The sequence below is a fragment of the Protopterus annectens genome, chromosome 11.part0, assembly GCF_019279795.1.
Source record: "Protopterus annectens isolate FY-2018-M chromosome 11.part0, PAN1.0, whole genome shotgun sequence".
Lineage (NCBI taxonomy): Eukaryota > Metazoa > Chordata > Ceratodontiformes > Protopteridae > Protopterus > Protopterus annectens.
The window spans coordinates 1085259934-1085286171 of NC_056745.1; the positions used below are offsets into that span (position 1 = coordinate 1085259934).

At 38.7% G+C, this 26238-nt stretch overlaps 1 protein-coding gene across 1 annotated transcript in view; it reads right to left on the reverse strand.

The window, feature by feature from the left end:
- SLC6A15 (solute carrier family 6 member 15) overlaps window positions 1-26238 on the reverse strand; it is a 587241-nt gene that overhangs the window by 93943 nt on the left and 467060 nt on the right. Inside the window, exon 15 of the mRNA XM_044088435.1 lies at window positions 20452-20611. Coding sequence (XP_043944370.1) covers window positions 20452-20611 — 160 coding nt within the window. The remainder of the gene's footprint in view (window positions 1-20451; window positions 20612-26238) is intronic.

Consider the following 26238-nt stretch of genomic DNA (forward strand, 5'->3'; position numbering starts at 1 on the left):
TACCACAGTGCTCAGTGTTGGGCCCTCTTCTATTTGGCTTCTGTTCTTCTGACCTTCAAGCCAACACTCCTGACCTATGGTTATCTAAGTTTGCCTTCTTCATGCCACCAGCTTTCATCCCCCCCATATCTGCAAGAACATTCCTAAGTCCCAATTTATGAGGATGAAATGCATCTGTTCTGATGACAGCACATATGGGCATTTCAGGGATGACCTGGTATCTAGATTCAGGGACAGGGGGTACAAAATGGGACAAGTTCTGCATGTTAAAAACAGTGTGGAAAATATGAAAGGGCAAACCTCCTTCAATATAAAGAAAAACTCAAATGTGGGGGATCCCCCTTAAGGTTTGTGACTACCTATGGTCGTAATACTGGGGTACTGATGAACAGTGTCCAACACCACTGGAATATCTTGTTGGCTGACAGCAGATTAAGTGAAATTTTGGGAAGTAGATGTTATTTTTCCTTCAGGAAAGGAAAACATTTGGCAGCACACTTTAATCATTATAAACACTATCATGCCAGGGATAAACATTATTCCCAAGTTACACTCTCAGGAGATCCCTTAATTGGTTGCTTCCCATGTGGATACTGTGTCCATTGCCCCAGAATTCTTAAGACAAAAAGTTTCAGTAGTAAAAACACTGCTCAAGTCTTTGACATTTCTTTCTTTGCAAACTGCCATACAGACTGGGTAATATATTTTGCTAGTTGTAGCTGTTCATCTTTTTATATTGGGCAAACATCGAGGCCACTGAGGTTTAGAGTGTCAGAACACCTTAGTGATATCAAACACCATAGAGTAACCAATGCCCTTTATAAACATACCATACTGCATTAAAATGCTGTGTTCAGCTTTACAGTGATTGATAGAATAGGTGGGTCCAGATCCAATAAATCTGGTTGGCATGAAATATTAAATGCAAAGGAGAAAAAATGGATCATTAAGTTAGGGGGTTTATTTAAACCTGGATTAAATGAGCACCTTTAATTGGTCACATGTTTATTTTTCAGTTATATATAATGAGTAAAATTGTTGCAATGTATTCACACTGATGAAGGCTAAGTAATAGTACAGCTGAAACCGGTCTGATTTTTACTCTGTATGTGCTTTTGCACAATGAAATAAAAAGTTTGGTGAAAATAGCCACTGTTTGCTGGTCTTGTGCTTTTGAACTGTTAGTGTTGGAGGTGCCATGTCTGAAAGCAAAAAGTTACCAGTGGTATACCACAGTGCTCAGTGTTGGGCCCTCTTCTATTTGGCTTCTGTTCTTCTGACCTTCAAGCCAACACTCCTGACCTATGGTTATCTAAGTTTGCGGGTGATTACAAAACTGAGTGTTATTATTTGACCTTCCACTGATTCACAATTGCTGAAACATGGCTTAGACTATGTTAACATCTGGTGCAAAGGCAATGGTTTCAAACATGAGGACAAATGTATTATTGTTCATTTTGGTGAACAAAAATATTTCCACATCATACCGTTTAGGCAACACACTTCTCCTGTCAGACAGGGTTCTGGATACTCCTGATAATGCCTTATCTTTTGACTATCACGTCTCCAAAGTAGTTCAAAAAACCTTATATCTGGCTCATGTAATTTCCAGAAGCTTCTTCTCTTGACCCAAAGAAGCCTTGATTAATGTTTGCTCATTTCTCTTTATTTATTTATTTACTGACATTTGATTACTGGGAAAGTGTGACTTGGTAGTTGCCCATTTTCAGTACAGGCCCAGGTATAAAAGCTCCAAAGCATTACAAAAACATTTTAAGAACAATAATTATACAAATTTAAAAAATAATACAAAAACATCTGCAGTTGAAATAATTATACCAAATTAGACATAATGTGAAAATATTGGTTACAAATAGTTACAAATTATAGGACAATAATTTAATATTTAGTCAAATTTAGCTGGTTTAGGGAAATTAAAGGTAAGTTAGTAGAATATGAACAGAAATTGTAAGGTGAAGCGAGAAAAAAATAGGGTTATAGAATAATTTGACAGAGTCAGGGAAGAGAAACTGATTGCAGTTATGAAGTGAGTAAAGAAGGGGAGTAAGGGTGTGTAAATAGGTACTTGTTCACATGTAGGGATATACTTTTTCCTGGGGTTGAGCAAGAACAGAGATTCCAATGCTGAGATTCTCATCTCTAAACTTGAACTTAACAATGCTAAATCAATCTATATTAACTGTATGTATCTGCCCCCTGGAAATAACATAGCCACCATGGAAAATATCCTTTGCTGGCTATCCCAACACCTGCCTCAAGAAACCATAATCCTAGGCGATATAAATTTAGATTGGAATTCCTATTGTAGCAGCCTTCCTACCACCCACATAAACCTATATGTTTTTTTTCAAACCATTACCTCCCCCACCAGAATAAATAAAGCTAACAAGAAAGCAATCAAATTAGACTGGATTCTTACAATCATACTCACTACTATAATTCTGGAACCCTCCCTGATGATATAAGTGACCACTCACTTACCTACATCATCAGGCATAAAGCCAACACTCCCATTCCAACCTCTATCAGAAGTATTAGATCCAAAAATAAATTTAACCCTGATCTATTCTAAATGGAACTAAGAGCATGCAATTAGGTTCCCTTAAAACCCCTCCCTTTAGATGAAGCCATTAATTTCTTTAATTCTACCTTCCTTGCCATTCTTAATCACCACACTCCAATCAGATCTATTAGAATTAAGGCCAATTCTGCCCCATGTCTTTCCTACGAAACCAAACACAACATTCATATCAGAAATAAATATTGGGCCAAATGGAGAATGACTAAAAACCCTGTAGACAAACAAACCTTTAGACAACTTAGAAATGACACTAAGAAGGCCATACTTTCTGATAAACAAAACTACTACTTACAATTTCAACAACCTAATCACAACAACCCACAGAAATTCTGGGCTAGCATTAAGCAGTTACTCCACCCAGGTCAATCCACTACACCAAACCCTAAAAATCCCATCCATACAGCTAATACATTCAATACCTTCTTTACAGATGCTATCCAAACACTAGCTAGTCAACTAACACCTAATACCTTCACACTACCTTCATACACCTCAACCCCACCCCCTCCTTTTCATTTCAAGCCTGTCCCAACCACATTTATTCAAACCCTTTTGAATAAACTGAAACCATGCTCTCCTTCTGCTGACCTACTGCCTTCTGAATATCTACAGTTATCATCCAAGGCTATTGTCTACCCTATTTCCATACTGATCAATAGAACTATTAGCGAAGGTCACATCCCTACCTTATGGAAAGTCTCCCATATTATTCCCCTACATAAAGGTGGACATTCCACTGAGCTGTCAAACTATCTCACCATTGCCCTACTTTCTCCTTTAGCTAAGATTATGGAGAAATGTATCCATAGGCAATTACTCCACCACTTAACTGAAAACAATTTACTTTCCAACTGTCAACATGGTTTCAGACCCTCACACAGCACTACCACTGCTCTCCTTTCCTTTACTGATTACATTAACAGGCACCGGAACCTGAATAATCTTTCTTCTGCTCTATTTATCGACCTGTCTAAAGCACTTGACATGGTAAACCACCAGATTCTCATAAACATACTAACATCTCTATCATTAGACCCACTTTCCATAAAATGGTTCCAACCCTATCTTGATAAATGACAGCAAGCAGTACTTTGGCATAACACTTTATCCACCCATCTACCCGTTACCTTAGGTGTCCCTCAGGGGTCCATACTAGGACCTCTCCTCTTCTCTATATTTATTGATGACCTTCATCTAGCTATCCCCCAAGCTACTTGCATACAATATGCTGACGACTCCACACTATTATGCTCAGCTACATCCTCCCATGACCTTCACTCTCTCTCACCCAGAAGGTATTCAACATAGTTGAATAATGGTTCACTCAGCGTTGCCTTCTTTTGAACCCAAAGAAAACCAAACTCCTCCTCTTCACTCCTACTCAAAAGTCCTCTCCTCTTCATTTCTCTGTGACATCTACCAGTGGTACTATAATATCTCCAGACTCTACCACCAAACTACTAGGTGTCACCATCGACAATAATCTGAACTTCGACATCCACAACAATGCTATAAAGACTGTCAACAAAAAATGGCACTCTCTATAGGATTAAACGCTTCCTTTCTCCTACTGCCAAAACTACTATAGCTCACACTCATTTGAATAACATCAGCAAATTGGAAATGTCCTATAATAACATTGCAAGATTTGCAACAGGCAACCCATTTAGAACCCACCATTGTATAAGTTTAAATCAGCTAGGATGGTTAGATCTACAACACCTGATTAAATTTCACCAACTAACCATTGCCCACAACATTCTTTATAAACCTTCTAATACTCCAATTTTATCTAGCCTCGTCACCCCCTATAAAAATCTGAAGTCCTTACACTCATCACACAAACTTCTTGTACACACCTCTAAACCTAATAACAGGGCTGGGGATTCTCTCTTCTCTAATACTGTAGGTAAATCCTGAAATCTTCTTCCTAATGACCTCTCCTCACTCACCTCTTTATCACTCTTCAAAAACAGACAAACTTTACCTGAAATCATACTGGCTATGCCCCTGTTCCAAACCAGACTAGTCATCTATCTCTTCAAACTTGACTTTGCCTATCCAGTGCTTACTATCCACTGTTATATCTTCCTTCTTATTATATTTTTCTCATCTCTCCCTTTTTTACATTATTTCTATCCTCTGTATATACCTTTTTTAAGAAAATCCTTAGTGACATCACTACACAACTAACTTCCTTTTTCTACTACTGACTTTACCTGTATGATGTTTCTGTACCTTCAATTTGCACTGTTTATGACTCTTGACCTCATTGTACATCCTGTGCTAACCTCTATGCTGTACTGCACGTTACCATTGTTGATGATTTTTATTATGATATTTGCTATTTTTATTATATTTGCTTTTTCTTGTTTGTACTTGTATTTGTATTTGATCGTGTCTTGGAGCTCATCTCCCCGGGCCTCTGCTGAAAATGGACATATATCCAGTTAGACTAGCCCGGTCAACAAATGTAAAATAAATAATAATAAATAGATTTTGGCTAGGATGTCTTTCAGAGTGGTTTTAAAGGACTGTAGGGTCAGTACTGACCTGATGGATACAGGTAAGGAGTTGTAGGTCCTAGCAACACGGTATGAGTACACAGCATACCCAGCAGCTTTGATAGGTTTGTGGACAAAGATACATTTTTGGTCATTGGAGTGTAATGGATGAATGGGAACATAGTTGCATCGAATGGTATTTAGTGTCAAACAAGCAGCTGGATGGTGGATAATTTTACAGGTGGTAAGCAGCTGTGTATATGTTAGTTGATGGGGTAATTCTAACCAATTAAGGCTTTTAGTGCTACACAGTGGTGGGCTCTGAAAGGGGTATTTGCTGCAAATTTAGTAACTTTATTATGGCATTGTTCAAGTTTTGCTTTTTGTGATGCCTTGAGATTAGTCCAGATGGGAGCATCATAAAGCTGTGAGGGGAGGAGGTAAGTAGTGCCAAGTGTCGTTTTAGTTGGGCTGGTGAAAAAGTTTTGGGCTCTGTAAAGCATGCCTAATTTTTGGTGATTTTTGTATGCAATTTTGTACATGCAGGTCAAATTTAAGATTATTGTCCACTATAATCCTTAAGAATTTTCTTGATCAGAAGTGACTTCAATGTTTATATTATTAAGAGAGAGCATTTTAATTTTTTTTTCATGAGAGAGGGATTTGGGGAAAAAAGGAGTAGTTTGCTTTTTGGGGAGTTGTAAGTTACAAAGCCAAGTTTCAGTGGCTGTTAAAGCTCCCCTAGTCATTTTTTGCAGATGTGCCAGGTTGTCTGATGTGCACATGAGTGTAGACTCATCTGTACATTGTATTATATTAGGGAGGCCAATTGTATGGATGTGTGGAAGGTGTTAGTCAGAATGTTAAGGAGGAGGGGACCAATGATAAAGCCTTGTGGCACACCGGTGATGACTGGGAGGTATGGAGAGAGGGTGGAGTGCCATATCTACTAGACAAATAGCTTTTGAACCATATAAGGGCCTGGTGAGGACATCTGAAGTAGAAGTTTGCTGTGACAAACTGTGTCAAAGGCATTAGACAAGTCTATAAATAAGGAGGAGAAGATTAGTTTACCATTATCTCTACCTTTACTGACAGTATCTATAAAGGTTAGAATCTCTTACCAGACTCATTATTCAATATAATGCCTCTTTTGGCATGTTTTTGTATAAATATATCACTCAGATGAAGAGACCCCAGAGATTCTTAACTAAAAGATCAATGTCCTCAAGAACTTCAGTTATCCAGACAGACTGGCAGCCCTCTATTTCTGTACTTGGTCTGTTATAAAGTCTTCAGTGGGGTCTGTGCCTACTCTTTCGGGGCCACAAAACTCTGATCCTCCTTGACCTCCTATTCCTTCACAGAACAAATGCTTCTTCAGATAGTTGCCTAAAGGAACTAAACTTTCATCAACAAATAAAAAATACACATATTTGTGTGATGGAGTCATATCTTAACATACCCCTCACCTTGGGGAAAGAATCCACCACATGTCAAGCAGACTAGCACCCTTGTCATTTACAAGATAAACCTTTATGGACTGCTTCAGATTCTCCCCTGTTATAGCTTGTGTAGCCCTCTTTGAGGCTGAAGGGAACTTTTGAATATAGTTCATTGCCTATGCTGATAGGTTCTTAGATTCAAATGTAAGCACTAGCCTAGCTGCCCTTACGTGCCATTTTAAGCCTAACCAATTTGCCTTTTTTTTCTGCTCAAAATAACCCATTCCATTTGGTTATAGATTGGCATTACTGATCTCATGGTCGATAATTATACATTACATCTAATGACAATAACTGGGATCACACCATAGATCATTTGAGGGGACCCAGGAATGCTATAAAGCATTTAGTAGCTGCCTTTGTTCATTAGTAGTACAGGGGGGGGGGGGAGTCTTGGGGTAAATTTTCTATTTCCTATCTATAGATCTAGGTTGAACTGAAATATGGACAGGGACAAACATTGTTTTATATGGATGGGGAGTCTATTCCACAGCAGCGGTATCCTCTGCAACATATACCTGTCCCTTCAAACTGTTCTGTTGATGTTGCAGAAGAGGTTTAGATCCCTAGACAGTGTATAAGGTTGATAGCAAACTGACTTTTGGCCACCATATTGCCTTCGTTGTATGGTAAGCTTTCTACATAGCCCACCTTATTAGTAATCTCAACCAGGATAAGGCGGTCATAACATCCCTGTATTCTTCCTTTATAAGACCCATTATTGAGTACAATGCCTCTTTCGGCATGTACCTCACAAAGCACATGCAGCAGCTGGAGAGACCACAGAGGTTCCTCACCAGGAGAATCCAAGGCCTCAAACATCTATCCTACACAAACAGGCTAAAGGTCCTGTCCCTCTACTCAGTCTCCTACAGACTCCTCAGAGGCGACCTCTGTCTGGCATACAAAGCAATCTCAGACCCTACCTCGATGGGACTGCTGCATATCCACAGGTCAAGCTCCACTCTAGTAATTGGCATGTGCAACCTTAACCTGGTCTGTGACATCAATAGGACTTGCTGGTGGGACAGACTGGTGTCCCAGAGACTCCGCCTTTTGTGGAATAGACTCCCTCTCCACGTCAACCAGAGTACCTCATTAACCCTTTTTAAGTGCAACCTGGATAATTGGATGGAGAACAGAAAATACACCCCTGGGATTCCACCTGTGTCCCTGCTGGACAGTGGCATAGTGTGCTGACTTGTTGGAACATGGGCTAAATTCTTGACTAGGCTTGTAAGAGCCTCAGGGCCAATAGCCTAGTGAGTTCCAATAATCCTATGATTTCTGATGCTATTTGACTTGCTGATGTGCAATAAATCCATCAGTACTAGGTCACAGGATGCCTCGTATACCAGAAACAGGTCACCAATTAGCAGTCTGTAGGGTACTGAGTATAGTAACAGGGCTTTGAGTCAGTCCATGTAGGACACATTGTTTAGGCCTTGTATCTTTTTAGTAAGGTATCTATGTGGTCATTACAGTTTTTGCATATGTCTGGACAGATATATGCCAAAGGGGGCATTATACTCAATGACTGGTCTCATGACGGCTGAGTAAAGGGGGATAATTACATCCCTAGATCTAGACACAATCCCTTTGTTTATATGTTGTGCAAGACAAAAGGACATTCTAACAACAACAGACACATGCTGGCCAAAAGTTAGGTCTCTGTCCCAATAGGTACTAAAATCCCAATCAAGTGGGTCAGCTTCTACAGGTGTATTGTCAGTGTGGTAGTTCCCAAAGGATACAATAATGCATTTTTTTGGCTTTAGTTTCAGTTCATGATTTTGGCACCGGTTATTTATTTGGGACACCCCTTCCTATAGAATGGTTAAGTCTTGGGGATTCAATAAAAGCTCCAAGCTTGCAGTCATCAGCAAACTTAGTCAGCCAGAGCCCTTTGGTATTGGCTTTTACTTCAGAAAAGTAGATGCCAAACAGGAGATGGCCCAGCACAGAACCCTGTGGAACACTGGTAGCTGGTCTCTTTGTGGAGGTACCAATCCTTATTTTGATTATCTGTGCCATATCTGTGAGACAGTTAGCAATTCAGTGGGCGACATAAGGGTTTATTTCCAGTTTATTTAGCTTTTCTACAATGCTTGAGTTGGGAATTGTGTTAAAAGGTTTGGCCAGGTCAAGTGTGCACCATTTTACCTTCATCCATTGCTTTGGCGACCTTTACAAAAAATTCACCAGGCTAAGCAAGCATGAGCTGCACTCGATGAATCCAAACTGAGACGGGACCTACTAACTGATAAATTCCATGATAAGCCTTTTCAGGGCTTTGCATATGAGGCTGGTCAGATTTATGCCTTTATAATTGCCTGTGTTTGTCGAAGGTCCTCTTTTATGCAGGGGAATAACCGTAGCTGTTCTCCATTTGCTTGGTACAAAACCTGTTTGGCGGCTTTGACTGAACAGTGTTGTTAGGTGTGTGGCTAAGTCGTACTTCATGCTATTTAAGATGAATCCATGGATATTGTTCAAAGTCACTGATACAGTAATTTTAGCTTTTAATAGCACTTTTAGAACTTGATCTTGTGTGATGGCTGGAGGTGAGCCAGTTTTGGGTATATCTTGATGGACAGACAGAGGGATTACAAACATAAGTAAAAAATGCCTTGTGATTGTCTTTGGCTTGGTAGCTATTTTTGCCTCAAACATGGGTTTGGTGGATTTTATTAAACTCCTGAGTTGTTTATTTATTTCAGTGACAAGAGCTCTAACGTTCTGGGAATTGCTCTTCTTACTTTTGCCAAAATTATTTTCCTTTGATTATAAAGGTTGTTGATATTGTGGTTCCATCATGTGGGTTTGTTTCCGAGGTTTGCCCTGCATTTATTCCTATGGGGAACAGTGACATCTCTGCAGCTGTTTACATGCTGATATAGTGTGGTGGTGTACATTTCTGTGTATTCAGTGGAGTTAACTGGGTTTAGGGGGGATCTGAAGCTTGTCAATGTATCACTTAAGAGTAGGGAGGTTTGTCTTAAAGAAATTTGCAATGGTGCCTTGGGTGGAAGGGATCTCTGGTTTCAGTTTTATTTTGAAGGAGGCTGCTTTATGGTCAGATCTAACATGTGATGAAGATACACAAAGGGCGGTGCAAAATACTCAGTATTAGTAAAGACAAGATGCAAGATGTTATTCATCATAGTTGGTACTCTTGACTAATTGTTCCGGGGCATTTGTACTGACAAAGTCCAGGAATCTCTGTGCTTGTGCACTAGTGGTAGTGCCTGGTTTTCTTTTCTTTTTGCTCACATCATGGCATCATCCTTGGAGAAGGTAGAATGTTGCAGAATGCAAGGCTCATACCTGCCTTGGATGCATAGTTTGAGAGCTACATCATGCCTCTCTTCATCTAGTCCAGGGAGGTGCACCTCAAATCATTGATGCTGGCATGAACCATGACAGAGTCATACTGGTACTTGTTGTTCAAGGACTTGAGTGCATGGGGTTTCTGACAGAGCCTGGCACCAAGACAAGCAACTAACTGTCACTCTTTCCTTGCTCAGCCTCGTAAGAGGTAGATCTTTATGTCTTACAATGCAGTCCCCAATACCAAGAATGTTTGGTTGGGTCGATGCCTGCCTTACGGGCTCAGCATCTGTGACTTTGGGAGTCCTTGTGTTAAGTGAAAAAGTAGGCTGTGTTGTGTTTTGGAGGATTTTGAGTGAGGCTTAGACAAGTAATTTTTATTTATTTATTTTATTTTACATTTGTTGACCGGGCTAGTCTAACTGGATACATGTCCATTTTCAGTAGAGGCCCGGGGAGAAAAGCTCCACAGAGAGTAGTTATGACAAAAAACAACAGGAGATAAGATACAATTTTTTAGAACCTCAGGATATAATGGATTATATGTATTGTGATGGTCTTAGAGAGGGGTAATTTGTATTGGTTTTGCATCCAAGGATATTATAAATATGCATCTCTCACACACTGTGCTTTGCTGTTTGAGTAATAGATGATTGCCATTCAGCATGAGACAGATCTTACACTGATCCAGTTCTTACACAGTCTTAAGATAACCATCTCAGTAAGGCTGACTACAGAGTTTGTAGGGAAGTGCTGGTCCATGATACCACCGGGAATTACTCCGGGGGCAGGGGGAACTATAGCTGCTACGAGTTCAGTTTTCGAATAATATTTGAGTGGATTTGACACTGAGTATTTACATTTCAGTACAAAACAACTAGCTTGGAAACTTTCTTCTGCCTTCTGCCATCAGCAAGAACCAGTAAATTAATTATAGTAATAAAAAAACACTAATCTGATACTAAAATTAGTGCAAGCAGTATTAATACATTCAATATCAAGTCATTTTATCAAAGGTCATAATGGTCTGTTGACTGATTGCCTACTACTTTTCTATGAATCTTTGGACCTATGATGCAGTATTGTACATCTCATATGTAGTGTTCATCTCATCTATCCTGTCCTACGCTGTTCACCATGTTATATATTTTTAGGCTGCAAAAACTTTTACGTTAAGCTGTCCACGTAAAAACATTGAGATAGTGAGGCATTAAACCTTACTGAAAATACAGATTTTTGTCTTTCATTTTATTTATTTCTTTTTATCAGACAGCTCAGGTTGAAAGGGTTATGTGTTATCCATGTCAGATGGTCTTAATATAGGCAAACAATGAGAAAACAACTAGAAAACTGGTGGGTAACAGGAATAAATAGCACTTAAGTTCTTACTTCCAGAATCACTGACAAAACCAAAAATAATCAGAGGAAAAGGCTGTAAATCTGAAAAATGTTTTAAGTTTTTGCACTATTGACGTAAAGAGTTGGGAGAATAACATAACTTGAATTAATGTGATTTTTTTCTGAACTGTGATGGTCATTATTATCTGTTGACTGCAATCCACACACACAAAAAAAATCACACAATTTAGGAGTACATCAGAATTTTGAAAATAATATAGTTCAAAAATATTTTGAGATATTGAGAAAACATCATAGTTAATGCACCTTTTGAAAGTTTTGAATATCATGCAAAAGGTACTGATAGTATCAAGAGACTGTTGAATCCCCACTTTCAGAAAGGGGACAGGTGAATTTGTTCCAATTATAAGATGGTCCACACTCCTCAACCTACCTCAAATAGCATACGTACGGGTGCTGGATAGGAGACTCTGATAGTTGGCTCCTAGCTGGGGAGCAATGAATTAACTCTTTGCCATTGTATGGATAATGGATTTTGCTTATATGTGTTTTGTGTTTAGAGCTGTAGCTGGCTCATCTAGTATCCTACTCAGAAATCGAAAAAAAAAAACACTGGTATACTGGCTGGGTTTGTGTTGTATATTACACACAACGTGCTGAAGCACTTCTGTCCTAAGTGCAAAAACAGTAATTGGCATTCATTCTATACTGGCATTTAGAAATACTGGTAGGGAAATGAATATCTGTACTGTTCTACCAGTCAATTGTCATCTTCCGATCATTTAACTAACACCTTGCCTTTATCCTTAGCTACACGACCATTTGTGGTCCTAGAGAAGGCATATAACCATGTACCTCAAAATGTCCTGTTGGAAGTACAACATGTGTATGGGATTCTGGGGCAGATGTTGCATGTCATTTGGTGCTGTGTATTTGCTAAACAAGAGTTGTGCTTGCATTCTTGGCATTAAGCTGAATACATTTGTTGCGGGCTTAGGACTCTGCTCTTTCTCAGCAAATGCTGGTGATTTTAATGGACATGATGTCAGGTTGCAGCCAACATTTTGAAAGTATCTTGTTTGGGGGTGGGAGATTAGTATCAGTATTATTTGAGACGTCTTCTTAGCATCAAATAACTGTGATCCCTATCATGCAGTGGAGATGTTGGTTGCTGAATGTGAAGTAGTTGTGCTAAAAATAAGTACTTGTAAATCAGAGGTCATGATTCTCTCCCAGAAAACAGAGGATTGTTCTTTACAGGTGAAGGTGAAGGATCTACCCCAAGACAAAGAGTTTAAGGGACTCGGGGTTTGTTCTAAAATGAGGATACAGGGGAGTTGGGGAAGGGCCAGTGGATGGGTACAGCTGCAGTATATCGCAGGTCTTGTGTCAGACAGTGGTGGTGAAAGAGGAGCTGAGTCCCAGTACTAGTCTCTCTGCTTACCAGTGAGTCTATGTCCAGCCTCACCCAACGTGATAAACTTCTCTTAAGATCAGGGACACAAGAGGCAGAAATTAGTCTCCTTTATCAGGCTGCATGGCTTACTCTCTGGGATAGAGTGAGGACAGTATGGTTGTATGGAGTGCAGAAAAAAGTAGCATATGGTCTACACAAGAAACCATAAAAAAGACAGTAGAAAAGCTTAAAATCAATAATCTCTAGGAAAGAAGCGGAGGTGGAATACAACAGAACCCGTTCAACTATCCACAGAATGCAAAATGAAGGTACAAAGTTTCAAACAAAAAAAAAAAAAAAAGAGAGAGAGTTATGACAACTAAAAGGCACAAGCTGAAGATATGAGATGAATAATTCAAGAAAGATTCAAGGAAATATTTTAATATAGAACATGAGGTAGATAATTGGAACATTCCTCTAGAAAAGACAGTAGGATCAAAACCGGCAACCCAGTTGAAGTCATGGACAGATAGAATTCATAAAAATATAAATTGTTGGCTTAATAAGATCTGGAGTTTATCAAATAACAAAGAACTCTGGTAAACTGGCTGGGCTAGGCAGGCTTTACTAGTATCGGACTGTTTTTATGCTCTTTGATACTTACATGATGATAGTAGTAGGTCCTTTTCTTAGCAAAGTATTTTTTCTCATTCAAAACTGATATGAGATTATGTCATACTGGTCAACACTGAATTCAAAAATCCATTATAATTGTCATGTGTTGCAATTCAGCTAAATGTGAATTTATTCCTACCTTAAGAGTAGGCGCAATCTCTCTGAAAACAATACATGTCCAGTAAGAGTCATGCACAGTTCTGGTCCACATTTCAGCAGATTAAAACATCCACATGGCCAATTTAATTTACACAGACTATTGTGATCAATATGTGCATTGCTACTGGGAAATATTAATTAAAATATGTATTTATCATAACTGAGTTTTACTACAACATCTGATCAGTAAACATCTACTTCAGTAGACTTCATGCAATACTGCAGGATGTCCACAAAGGGGAAGTAGATTGACAAATATGGCTCAGTAATGGATTTTGCAAGAGTGACTTGTATCATGCAAAGAACAAACCATCTGTGAACAGGTTACACATTTCATCCTTTGATAAACATTGTAGCTTCAGGGACTATTTCATATAATTTTATGAAGTTGTCTTACTTACTTGACATGTAAACATACACAGTCATAAAGCTACAGATTATTATCATCATTTTTATTTCTGCAAGTCTTTATTTGCCTCTCTGGCAAGTTTTTTGGGGTTAGGGTGGTAGTGGTGAAATTAAATGTTATGTTCCTTGAGAATACCTGCTTTGTATCTTCAACAGTTACAGCATCCTATGTTGTAAGCCATATACTATGTTGCACTTTGCAAAATAAATAATAATGAATACAAAGATTACAGTGTTAGATTTAGAAGTATATTCGTAATATGAGACTTATAAATGTGCCCTTTAAAAGTGCAGAATCAGTCACATCCAAAGAAAAACAGAAACTCTTTGGGCATAGGATGGATGCAAAATATACAAGCTGGGATTTATAAACACATAATGCATTACTCAGCCCTGTTTTTTACAGGATTGCTCAGTCCATTATGAGCAATGCAAAAAAGCTGTAGCGGTACAGAAAAAGGCTTTGGCATGTAGTTTTACAGCAATCGCACTGGAGACAGCCACATGCAACAGCAGCAGTCCAGTATGCTTCTCCAAAGCCTTTCACCAAGATCAGAATAGCAATGTAAAGAAATTCAAAGATAAGCCCTACTATGCTATTTGAGGACCAATGCGATAAAAATATATACCTTTTTTGACTGTCTAAACCCATTGATATCCACTGCAGTAGCAAGACTGTTAGCACCAGCGCAGGTAAATACTGTGTAAGTGTGTGTGTGTACACACATTTGTGGTTTTGTATGCATATGTTCAGGCATGCTAGGAGGTGTGTACATGTATACATTTAATTTTTGCTTTGTTGTTGGTTCTTCTTTCAGCTTTTCCTGGTTAGGGGTCGTCATAGCAGAACTCCGGTCCGCTAATGATTGGCAGTAGATTTTTATAGTGCCAAGGTGCCAGCCTGACACCCAACCTTCAACAAAGGCACACCCATTCAAACATGTCTTTTGAACGCCAATCGACCGCAGGGAGGACATGCAGACTTCAAACAGAAGCCACTCCAACCGAGAATCGAACAAGAGAACCTCTTGCTGTGAGGCAACAACGCTACCGCTGCACCACCACAGCTTTTTGCTTTATTGTTAATGACTGTTAATGTAAATTTAGGGGAACAACTTTGCAGGATGCCCTTTTAAAACATTTTGTTGTGTTATTTCTCCTAAATAGTCTTGAAAAATCTAGGTGTGGAGGTAACCAAAACCATCAAAATCTATTCCCTTGAAAAAAATCATCAATTACAGTACTGCAACAAAACTAAATGCATCACAACAGCTTCTCTCTCTCTCTATATATATATATATATATATATATATATATATATATATATATATATATATATATATATATATATATATATATATGTGTGTGTGTGTGTGTATGTGTGTATGTGTGGACTCCTATAATTTAATCAAATTTCATTTCACTGAAACTCAAATGGCTGAACCCATTTGACGGAATCACAACTGACTGAAAAGTGTATAAGTGTCTAGGCAGTATGGTGTCATTTCTTATCATATGTGTTGCTAGGGAAGTGAGTCTACACAATTACATGGGATTGGCAGTGTCCCTATCATGTCTCAGTCAAAAACTTGTAGATTTAGATTTCTATTTTTGTGCAACAGCACTGATTCACCGTGTGTGGTGTTTTTTTATTTTTTTTATTTTATTCATGGCTATGAGACTGTGGAGTTTATATATATATATATATATATATATATATATATATATATATATATATATATATATATATATATATATATATATATATATCATATAATTAAGGGAGTAGAGATGCAGAGGGCCTTACCCCCCTGCTAAAACATTGTTTTTATCCTGTTTTTTGTTATGTAGAATGTTTTCTATCATTTGTGATTCACTCTAATGAGTTTTCAGTCAAATGTGTTCAGTCGAATGAGAGTCGATCAAATATTAATATATATGTATACCTATTCATAACCCCTTTTCCCCACTTGGCCAGAGTATCACAGTGACAATCATCAAGAGCAAAGGTTTACACCATCAGGTGGCTAGCCCTGCCACAGTAGTTTTTCCACACCACACACACACCTATGGCCAATTTAGAGTGTCCAATACACATACTGCATGTCTTTTAGAATGTGGGAAGAAACTGGAGGAAAGCCACATGAGGACAGGTAGACTCAGCACAGAAGGCACTCCAGCCAAGAATCAAACCAGGGAACCTCTTGCTGCGAGTAGCAACTCTACTCGTTGTGTTATTGTGCCACCTATGTGCTCATATTCAGGAAACAGCTATTGGAAGTACGAGTGGCTATGTGATGTGCTGTTTTGAGGGTTTATTTTTTACAGACATAGCAAGTTGACATAGCTTATCAGCGTCCTGGTTATCAATCCCTTGTACCACATTAGCTTATAAATTTGCTACCTACCCTTTTGTTGTATAAATGTTTCATAGAAGACTGCTAAAACCTCTATTGAATAAGGCTGTGGTGCTGCCTGCTGCTTATTCACCCAATGGCCATCAACCAATCCACAAAGTATGGCATTGATTATTCATGTGTCCTCCAATTCTTTCAGTTCTCTAGTCCCAAAGTCCTTTCAGATGCTGACTAATCCCATTTTGGTTTATTTTGGACCTATAATTTATCTGGACTGTATAATAGATCCTTGTATGGCCAGGGAAGAAAAAATAATGTTCAGCTCTAAAGATATGTAGCTTACCAAAAACTGCTATAGAAATTTTGTTTAATTTCTGGTTAGTAATTAAAAATAACACATCAAAGTGAAACATTCTGAGATACTTTTCAGGAACAACTGTTTTTTTAGTGGTTATCAGAATGTGACCTTATATAATCAGACATGCCTTATAGGTTTGTTTCATTTGCATGCAAAGCAAAGAGATTTATCGTGTATGCCTTTATTATCACTAAGATCTTAAGTGATAAAGTTTTTAAAAATTATGCTTTAGTATGTTTATTCTATCTGGATATTCTGACACACGATGAATACTAAAATTAGGCTGCTGTATTTCTTTTTGAGCTACCCTAGCTTAGCTGTAGGTACACAGTGTGCTTATCTGCAAACAGCATTTTAAGTTGCTGTAATAACCTCCTTCCTTATTTCACATGCTCTGTCAGTGCGTGTCACTAAACAATCAGATTTGAGTTTCAAGAAGAATGTTCAAGTTTTAAATGTTTCCAACTTGTTACCTAGCTTAAAGATCCAAGCAGGATAAACTGAATTAAACTCGCTACTTTTGTTTCGCCTACTGTGCACTAATATTTTACTAAATTCAAAAGTGCAATCTAGTCGTACATTTGAAAGCAATACCAACAGGCATCCATAAACTACAGTAAAAGAGATTTTCTTTATGTAATCACATTTTTGTTCCTGCAGCCAAGCAGTAGAGCATTTTCTTGAGCAATGAGCAACTACATTTTACTGCTAGCTGTGATATGACAGCCAAAGGCAAAACCCCAAACTGTCTTTTCAACAATCTCCACAAAATGTCATGGAAAGTGGCTGTGTCCCTTTCACTCACTTACTTAATATAATCAATTCAAATGTATCGTCACCTCGAGATAAAGATGAAGAAAACTTCAACATCAGACATCTGTTGCTGGCCAGTAGTTTAAATATGCACAATTGTTGTTGTTGTGTCTTTCGGCTTTTCCCGGTTAGGGGTCGCCACAGCAGAACGCCGGTCCGCTAATGATTGGCAGTAGATTTTTACATGCCGAGTTGCCAGCCCTGACGCACAACCTTCAACGAAGGTACACCCATTCACGCATGTCTGCACACAGAAGATGCTTTGGCTGAGAATCGAACAGGACAATGTCTTACTGTGAGGCGACAACGCTACCGCAGCACTACCACCGCAGTAATTTAAATATGCACAATGCCTTTCTATAAAACATCTGATACCCAAGTTAGTAAGACAGTGCACCCCTCTTTTGAATGTCATCCTCCCATCATCTTACTTTTAGATTCAAGAATGAGACAAAGTCTGTCCAGCGACTAAGGTATGTAAAGTTTCACAGGTGTGGGCCAAGAAAAAAAAAAAAAAACAAATAATATAAATAATGTATGTGTGTGTGTGTGTGTGTGTGTACATATATATATATATATATATATATATATTAGATTTTTTATATATATATATATATATATATATATATATATATATATATATATATATATATTAGATTTTTTATATATATATATATATACAGATAAGTATGGATATAGACATTTATACTAGGTTTTGAGCATTCCTTATGTTGTGCTGCCAGATTACTAAATTTTCACTTTCAAGCTCTTCTGGAATAACGTTGCCAATTATCCATTTTTTTGTCTGGGCTATCTGGAAATCAAAAGGTTTGTCAGGTAGTCTGGAAAACACTGTACAAACTCCAGCATTCTGTTTCAAAAAAAGGAAACAGACTATTGGAGTTTACTAAATTGGAAGATTTACTATGCTTTTTTTTACAGAAAAGCATAGTAAATCTGCAAAAAAAAAGGCATCACGAATGGAAAAACAGAGGGTGTTCCTCCTCATCTGACATGATGACCATCATAATCACCATCATCAACCCCCTTTTTCCCATTTTCCACAGGGGGTTGGGTGTTGTGTTAACTGCCATCATCTCTCTCGCTTCAGTGTCACACTCCTGCCTTGTTCAAAACTCATGCCTGATTGCCTGACTGTCGTCGATCTTCTTTCACACAATCCATCCACCTCTTTGTTTGACACCCTCATTTCCTCTTATTTTCTTCCTGTCTGCCTCAAATCTTCTTAACGAGATTGTCTTCTGTTTTTGTGCACATGTGCCCAAACCACCATAATTTGTCCTCGTTGATCTTTTCTGCAATTGGAGCTACTCTGGCTTTTGCTCTTAGGTCCTTATTTCTTCAACTGTCCACAGTGTGATCCTACTACCTGTCTCAGGTACTTCATTTCCATCACCTCTAGCTTCCTCATCTGCTCTTCCGTTGCTGCCCAGGTTTCTGTACCTTACAGCACTGGTCGCACCACTGTTTTGTACATCTTACTTTTCAGCTTCTTTGGAATTCTTCTGTCATAGACTACACCTGACACTCTATGACAGTTGGCTGCAGCCCCTTTGATTCTAACTTTGACTTCTTCATTCAGACTCCCCTTCTCCACAACCACCCCTCCCAGGTACTTAAAACTATTAACTTGTTGCACTATCTTCCCTTCAATCTCAACTCTCACAGGAGTTGACAATTACATCACAAAATGGGGAGAAAGTGGGCGGGAGAGGGTGAGGAGATGGCTTGGGTTATGGGAGATGTAAGGGGCATGACCTTGGTCTGATTTTATCCACAACGAAAGGTGGCACCCCTATTCCGGACTTAAAGTTGAATCTGTCCTTTAAAGCCAGTGCCATGGTTTAGTAGGATAAAGCCCTAAATGCAGCACAGGTGACCCAGGTTTGATTAGCAGCTCAGGTGTCTGAGATGCTGATGGGGAGGGATGGGTTTACCCATTCCGGAGGGAGGTGTTTGTCTAGGTATTCCCTGTGGAGAAACGTGGTCCACAGAGGGGAGTAGCACTTGGAATTAAACAGAAGATCACAGGTGAGGGGGGTAGGGAACCAAGGGGTAGATAATATATATGAAAATTCTCCTGGTGGAAGCAGTAAACAGCACGATACCCTCAAGATAGCCTTAGGTTGTGTGCAAGCCCCAGTTTTAGAAGGGAGATAGTACAGAATCTATAGAAGAGGCTGGTAAGCCCAGGATAGAGGCTTTTCGGTAAGCCAGAAAAAATGAAACAGAAGAGAACAAAAAAAAGTGAATCTGTTTTTTCTTCTAGTTGTGTGCTACAATCACTGCAATCTATTTCAATTTGATAAGCATTTATCATGTATGACGATCACATTTTCATACACTCATGGGAAAGACCCACCACACTAAGAGATGTCTGCCCAAATGTCAACTTGGATGAGAGATTTCAGTTTATCATTCCTAACTTTTTCAGCTGTCATGTGATGCACAGGATTAGGATTAATTATCCTCTAAAATATGTTTCACCTTAGCAGCCATTTTAAAACATTTAAATGCTTTGCCGCAGTGCTTTAGTCTTTTGGAAAAGTAGTTGCGGGAAGTCCAATATGACCTGCTGCATCGCTGACATTTTATTTGACCTTTATCAGCTGGCAAAACTGCACTTGCTGCAACTACTTTTCTAGTAGAGTAAACCGCTGAGGCAAGGTGTTTCAATGTTTTATAGTGACTGTACACTTAAAACATATTTTAGAGGAAAATTAATCATATGTCAGTCAGTATAGGAAACAAAACATCAAAACCTTTTAAATGTTGTAGTAGTGGTTTTGTCTGGAAGGACAGTCTTACACTGAGGTTTATAATGCATTCATATTCAACAGTTAACTATGTACTTTGCACTGTCTAAATGCTGCCTCATTCCCGTACTAGATAACAGAAATAATTTAATTAAATTAAAAATGTGTCTACATTAAAGTTGGAGAAGCCTGAAAACTCTGCACTTACCTATCTGTCCCATAAATCCACGCAACAGCAATGTTCTCCAAAACAACAATAATCAAAAGTGGCAAGGTCGCAGAATAGTCATCAAACATCGTCACAAAATAATTTCCTGAACGCTGTACAAAGATTAGGCCAATGCCAAAAGCTGTAACACAGCATCCAACTGAAAAAAAAAGGATATTAAATAGGCAGTGGGATTAAAGAAGCTAAGAAGGCTGAATGTAATAATACGAACAGCAAACTATTGTACATTTCTGTACTACAGGTTGCACAACTCTAAAAAAAATTATTTTTAAGCTTAGTGATATCAGCGGTGAATATTTAATTGTGCAGCACATATTTTTCATGTTAAAAGATTAGGTCATGACTAAACCAGTATACAATACTTGAAACTATTGTCTCACCAGGCTGTTTTGCCTTCATCTATGCAGTTTAGAAACATAAATCATCACTGCTTATACTGTACTGGCAATTAAAAGACTACTATTCTAAATAGGTAATTAGACAATGACCCCCCCCCCATTAATATTCCAAAACGTGCACACTGATTGGTCAGCGTGCCTGTTGTAAATCAAATTTTACTAATAGAAAAAGATCCGGTCGCCCGGACTTTTTCCATTAGTATAAGTCTTTTTTTTGTGTGTGTTACACAGCAATGGAGAACGGAAGAGCTCCGTTGCTGTAATCTCACTATGTTAAACGGGTTTAACATAGCAAGATATCTTAAAAAAAAGCAACGGAGATCTTCTTTTCTCCGTTGCTTTTTTAAAGCTGTCTTGCTATGTTAAACTCATTTAACATAGCGAAATTCTTTAAAAAAAGCAACGGAGAAAGGAAGATCTCCGTTGCTTTTTTTAAAGCAATCTCAGTATGTTAAACTCTCTTAACATAGTGAGACACCTTTTAAAAAGCAACAGAGATCTTCCTTTCTCCATTGCTTTCACACACAGCTCTGATGTACTGCATAAGCATACGCATGCGCAGTACATCAGAACTGCCGCAGAATACCAGACAGCTGCGGAAGGGCAGCACAGAGGCATTATACAATGCCATTATTTAAGAAAAGTAAGTATTTTTTGTCTTAAATAATGTCATTTTATAATAGCAATAACCCACTTCTGGGTGTGGGTAATGCTGAATTTACCCACGGTTGTTTTTGTTTGTCCACTCGGGCTTCGCCCTCATGACCAAACCACACCAACTGTGGGTAAATACAGCATTACCCACACCCAGGTGTGGGTTATTGCTTAAATAGACAGAATCCCAAACTATCAAAACAAAGAAATCTGTGCTTCTTTGGAGTGATAAAGTCTTGTAAACCCCGTATAAAGAAGAAATCCAGTCACACACCACCCTTAACTTAAAGAGAAAACCCTGAATTTATTGCACAGTGAAGTAAAACAATATTTGCTTTTGTTAATTTCATCATTTGCATATTTGTTTTCCATTGAACAGTATAGCAAATAGTTCGCAAACCTGGTAATTAAGTGTATTATAGTGATGTTTCGGTGATGTTAAAAAAACATATGAAATTTGTACTTGAGGCAAACAATTGATTGTTGCCACAAGAGGTGTAAGAACTAAATGATTCCAGAGGCTTTTCTCCCATGGCATTATGAATTTGCTCAATACCACTCGCACACTACCACAGCACAAAACATTTCCACTATATTTGCTTATGATGAGGCAGTTAAAAAGTCATTGCCCTTAGGCCAAAGACATCTCAGTCAGCGGGTCAGCAGGTCATACCAATACATCAACATAAACCTCAAACTCCATTAGACATACTTAACAAGGGGGCATACCAGGAAACCCTTAAAGTCTAGAACAAATGCATCTATTTTAGGAAATGTTTTGTTAACTGTGGACTCTACTGCGAAGCACACTGACACTATCCTTGTGAGGCTGGACAAGAACTGAGTGACACCTGTCTTTCTGGAGCCGCAATCCTGGACTGTAAGGGCTGTTAAATTCCATAGTCCTGACCAATATAACGATGACTTTGTGGTGGCCCACATGAGGCTGGATGACCTTAGGCATTCTACTCATGGGGAAATACAGAAGGTTATTGCTGACATTGCTAAGTTTTATGTGGTGGAGTCAGGAAACACATTGATTTTGTGTGCTTTCCTGCCATCGCTTAGAATGATATCAGAAATCAAGGACAAGTTAAATATGGTGTCCTTCTAGGAGGATCCAGTATGTGTCAGCATGGGATAGGATGGCTGACAGACTCTCTTGCTTTGGCAATGATAGTCTGCAACTGTCTATCCAGGGACTTTATCATTCTGGCTAAAGCATTTCTGCCCCTGAGGTGTCTTTTCTGGGCAGAGTCCACCTACTTGACACCCCCACCTAGCTCAGGGTTTGACATGGCCTTGTATGTTAAGCAGATATCGCCTCTGAGTAGAAGATGTGCCACATATATATAGGTTTACTATCATAATTCTGAAGTGCATTCAGTCGAATGCCAATATCTCCAACTCTCAAGTGCGAAAGTAACAATGTCGAATTCCGACATTGCCGAAAGTACATCTCGAATTCAACCTCCATACGGGCTTTAACATGGGTCGAGATAGGGGCAAGATTTGTACTTCGACAATGTCGGGTTCGACATTATCACCATTCGACCACCTGCAGTTCGCTGTAGTGGTGTCGACAAGATGCATGTCGGAATTATGATAATAAACCTATATATATATATATATATATATATATATATATATATATATACACACATACCAGCTCTGAGATACCATTACAGTGTGGAAAGGGGAAAACCCTGTCCCTGCTGTTCCGCGATCTCAGCACAAGTCGCTGCCTTCTGTAAACCTGTTGCTAAAGTCAGTTGGCATTCTATGTTTCAACCTTTTGAATCAATCTTTATGGCTTCAACCTTCAGAACATACAATATTCTCAGAGTATCCCTGTTATCCAGACAATGTTATAGAAAACAACGACAGTGTTCTGGCTTCTGCAAGTCTTTTTGACAGAAATGCTAGTAATAGGTATACATTGCATCATTATCTGCATGTTTCTTTACATATTCCGCCACATCTGACAAAATGCAAGAACTTTCCCTTCTACAGAAGATTTTTTGATCAACCTACTTGTCTCAGACATCAGTCAGCAAAAGTTAGAAATTATATGCTCACAGGTTAACAGGGTTTTATTAGGCACAGGTTAACAGGGTTTTATTAGGCAGATAACTGGTGGATTATTTAAAGCATAGCCATTGTAGTTCTCACCAATTGTTTCCCATTTCCGTAAGGGGATGTGATGGCAGACCTGCAGCATATTTACATTTGCCCATTAATTCATCTGGGTTGTGTCTAAAGAGGATTATGAAACTATTTTGTTTAATATGAAGGAAACATCTGTCCCGAGGAGAGAAATTCGTTGGGAAAGGTATCTGTTCCACCAGGATGTTCTGTTTATGCTGTGGTGGTGATTTACATATCTTGGTCAGATATGAGTGATGTTACTGTTTTTCTGTAGAGGAGGTCTGGTAGTGCACAGTTATTTGAGACCCTGTATCCTAGGCCAAGGACTCCCTGAATGAATCAGAATGAGATGGAGAAAAATGATACATCTTTCAGGTGCTTTATATAGGACAAGCACCTCAGGTCTTTGTTTTTCTCAGTGACAAAATTTCAGAGTCTTTCAAATTATGCCATGTGTTTGAACAGATACATACTGAAGGGATCACTGCATTCTATTACGGGTCTATTAAGGGAGGAGCAGAGAGACAGAGACAGGTGAAAACATCCTGTCATTTGGAAAGTATAGCTTTAGTAATCATCTGAGCTAGGTAGGAAGACTTTCTAATGATTGAGGATACAAGGTCTATGAAGGAGAGTTCACTGTACAAAAATACCCAGGTCTCTAATAACTTTGCTGGTTTTGATGATGGTACCATTTATGTGGTTGGTGCACAAGTGCTCATGTTTTCAAAAGGGCACAATACTGCACTGTTTGCTTTTAATTTTAAACCAAGGTCCCAGAAGCATTTGTTTATATGTCTTAGCCCGTCTTGTAGAAGAACCCGAGAGTCTTCAAGAGAGATGATAGAAGGTCCAAATCTGCAGTCACCTGCAAAGCTGGTCAGCCAGAGATCCTTGACATCAACTTTCATGGCTAAGAAATTGAAGCGAAATAGGACTTGTCCTGAAATAGCTCTCTGGGGTATACTACTAGTAGAGAGCCTTTTAGAGGAGAGTGTGCCCAATTTATAATTTGCTAGGTTCTATCAATGAGCCAGTTAGCAATCTAGTCAGTATAATTAGTCTGTCTATAATGGCAAAGTGAGGAATGATATCAAAGGCCTTGGCCAGGACAAGGTATGCAGTATGAACTGATTTATCTTCATCCAGTGCTACTGTGACTTTTCTAAAGAAGTTAGCCAGGCTAGGTAGGCATGTTCTCCCTTCAAACACTCAGATTGTTTGGGATCTAGGCACTGTAGCTGCAGATGACATTTTGTACGAGGCCCAGAGTAATACACTGTGTTACATTACAGGATTATCAGTTTGTAGTGGCCAGGATCTATGGTGGGCTGCCATTTTGGAGAGAGACTTACTACAGCTTTTGTCCATGCCTCAGGTCTGTACCTGGTTGAGAGTCTGATGGTGATCAGAACTAGGAACAGGCTCGTAAAAGAGTGCTCTATACTGACAAGAAGGCATTAAGTACTTCATCTGGTCCTGTAGTACTGGTGTTTTTTTTTCTTGTGAGACAGATTTTTAGGACTTGCTCAGAGGTGACCCTAGAGGGGTTACTGATACGCCATCATGGGAAAAGCTAAAAGGAGATAGGGTGAAGAAATTTGAATGAAATACGTCTGCTCAAATGTTGGCTAAGTCCACAGGGGCTAAGACAGTGTCATGTATCAATTTAGTGCCACGTTGGTTAGTTTTGCCAGGATTGATAAAATATTAGAAAAAGGATTTATTTATAGTTGTCCTTGGTAGAAGTGGCAAGTTTAAGTTCATAACTAGCCTTGGCAGATTTGATTCTGTTCTTAAGTTCTTTACGTTTTTGAGTTTATTTATATTTGGTGTAATTTGTAAGAGGTCTTCAATTTATTACATACGGTGTCAAGTTTATTTTACTATAGAACTTGCTTGTGTTCCACCACAATGTTTTCTTCCTAAGGAGTTCAGTATTTATGTTAAAGAAAGCAGGATTAACTTCTTGATATGGGCATTAAAGGAAGTGTATAAACTCTCTGCAAAATGTAGCATAGTTGACTACTGGGTCCTTGAGGGAGGGGGACACTTAAACCATGCCAGATCATCAGCTATCTGCAGCAAGTAACTTTAGAGAAATCCCAAAAGACAGTAGAGACTTTGGGAATTTTGGCTAGGATCCAAAAGATGAAAATTCCATAACAGTGGTCAGATTCGATAAGGGAAAGCTTAACTATTGTCATGCAGAAGAATAATAGTGCCATTATTTGTAATGACCAGGTCCAGCCAGTTAGATTCCCTGGTAGGGAAGTGCTCTAACTGGCCTAGAAAGTTTGCATTGTTACAATCTATTTAGAAAATATTATGTATTTTTATTAGCAGTAGTGTAGGTGATCCAGTTTGTAGATGGATAGTTAATGATCAGAATAATAGTAGATTTGTGGTCATAGAGGCTATTGGCAGGGGAAGAACATTAAGCTGAGATATACTTATTATCAAAATCTGCTGTTATGGAGCTTAAAAAACCTTTGGGAGATATAATCAGCTTTTGGCTAGGAATATTACAAGCGTGGTCTAGAATTTGATTTGCAATTATGAGGAT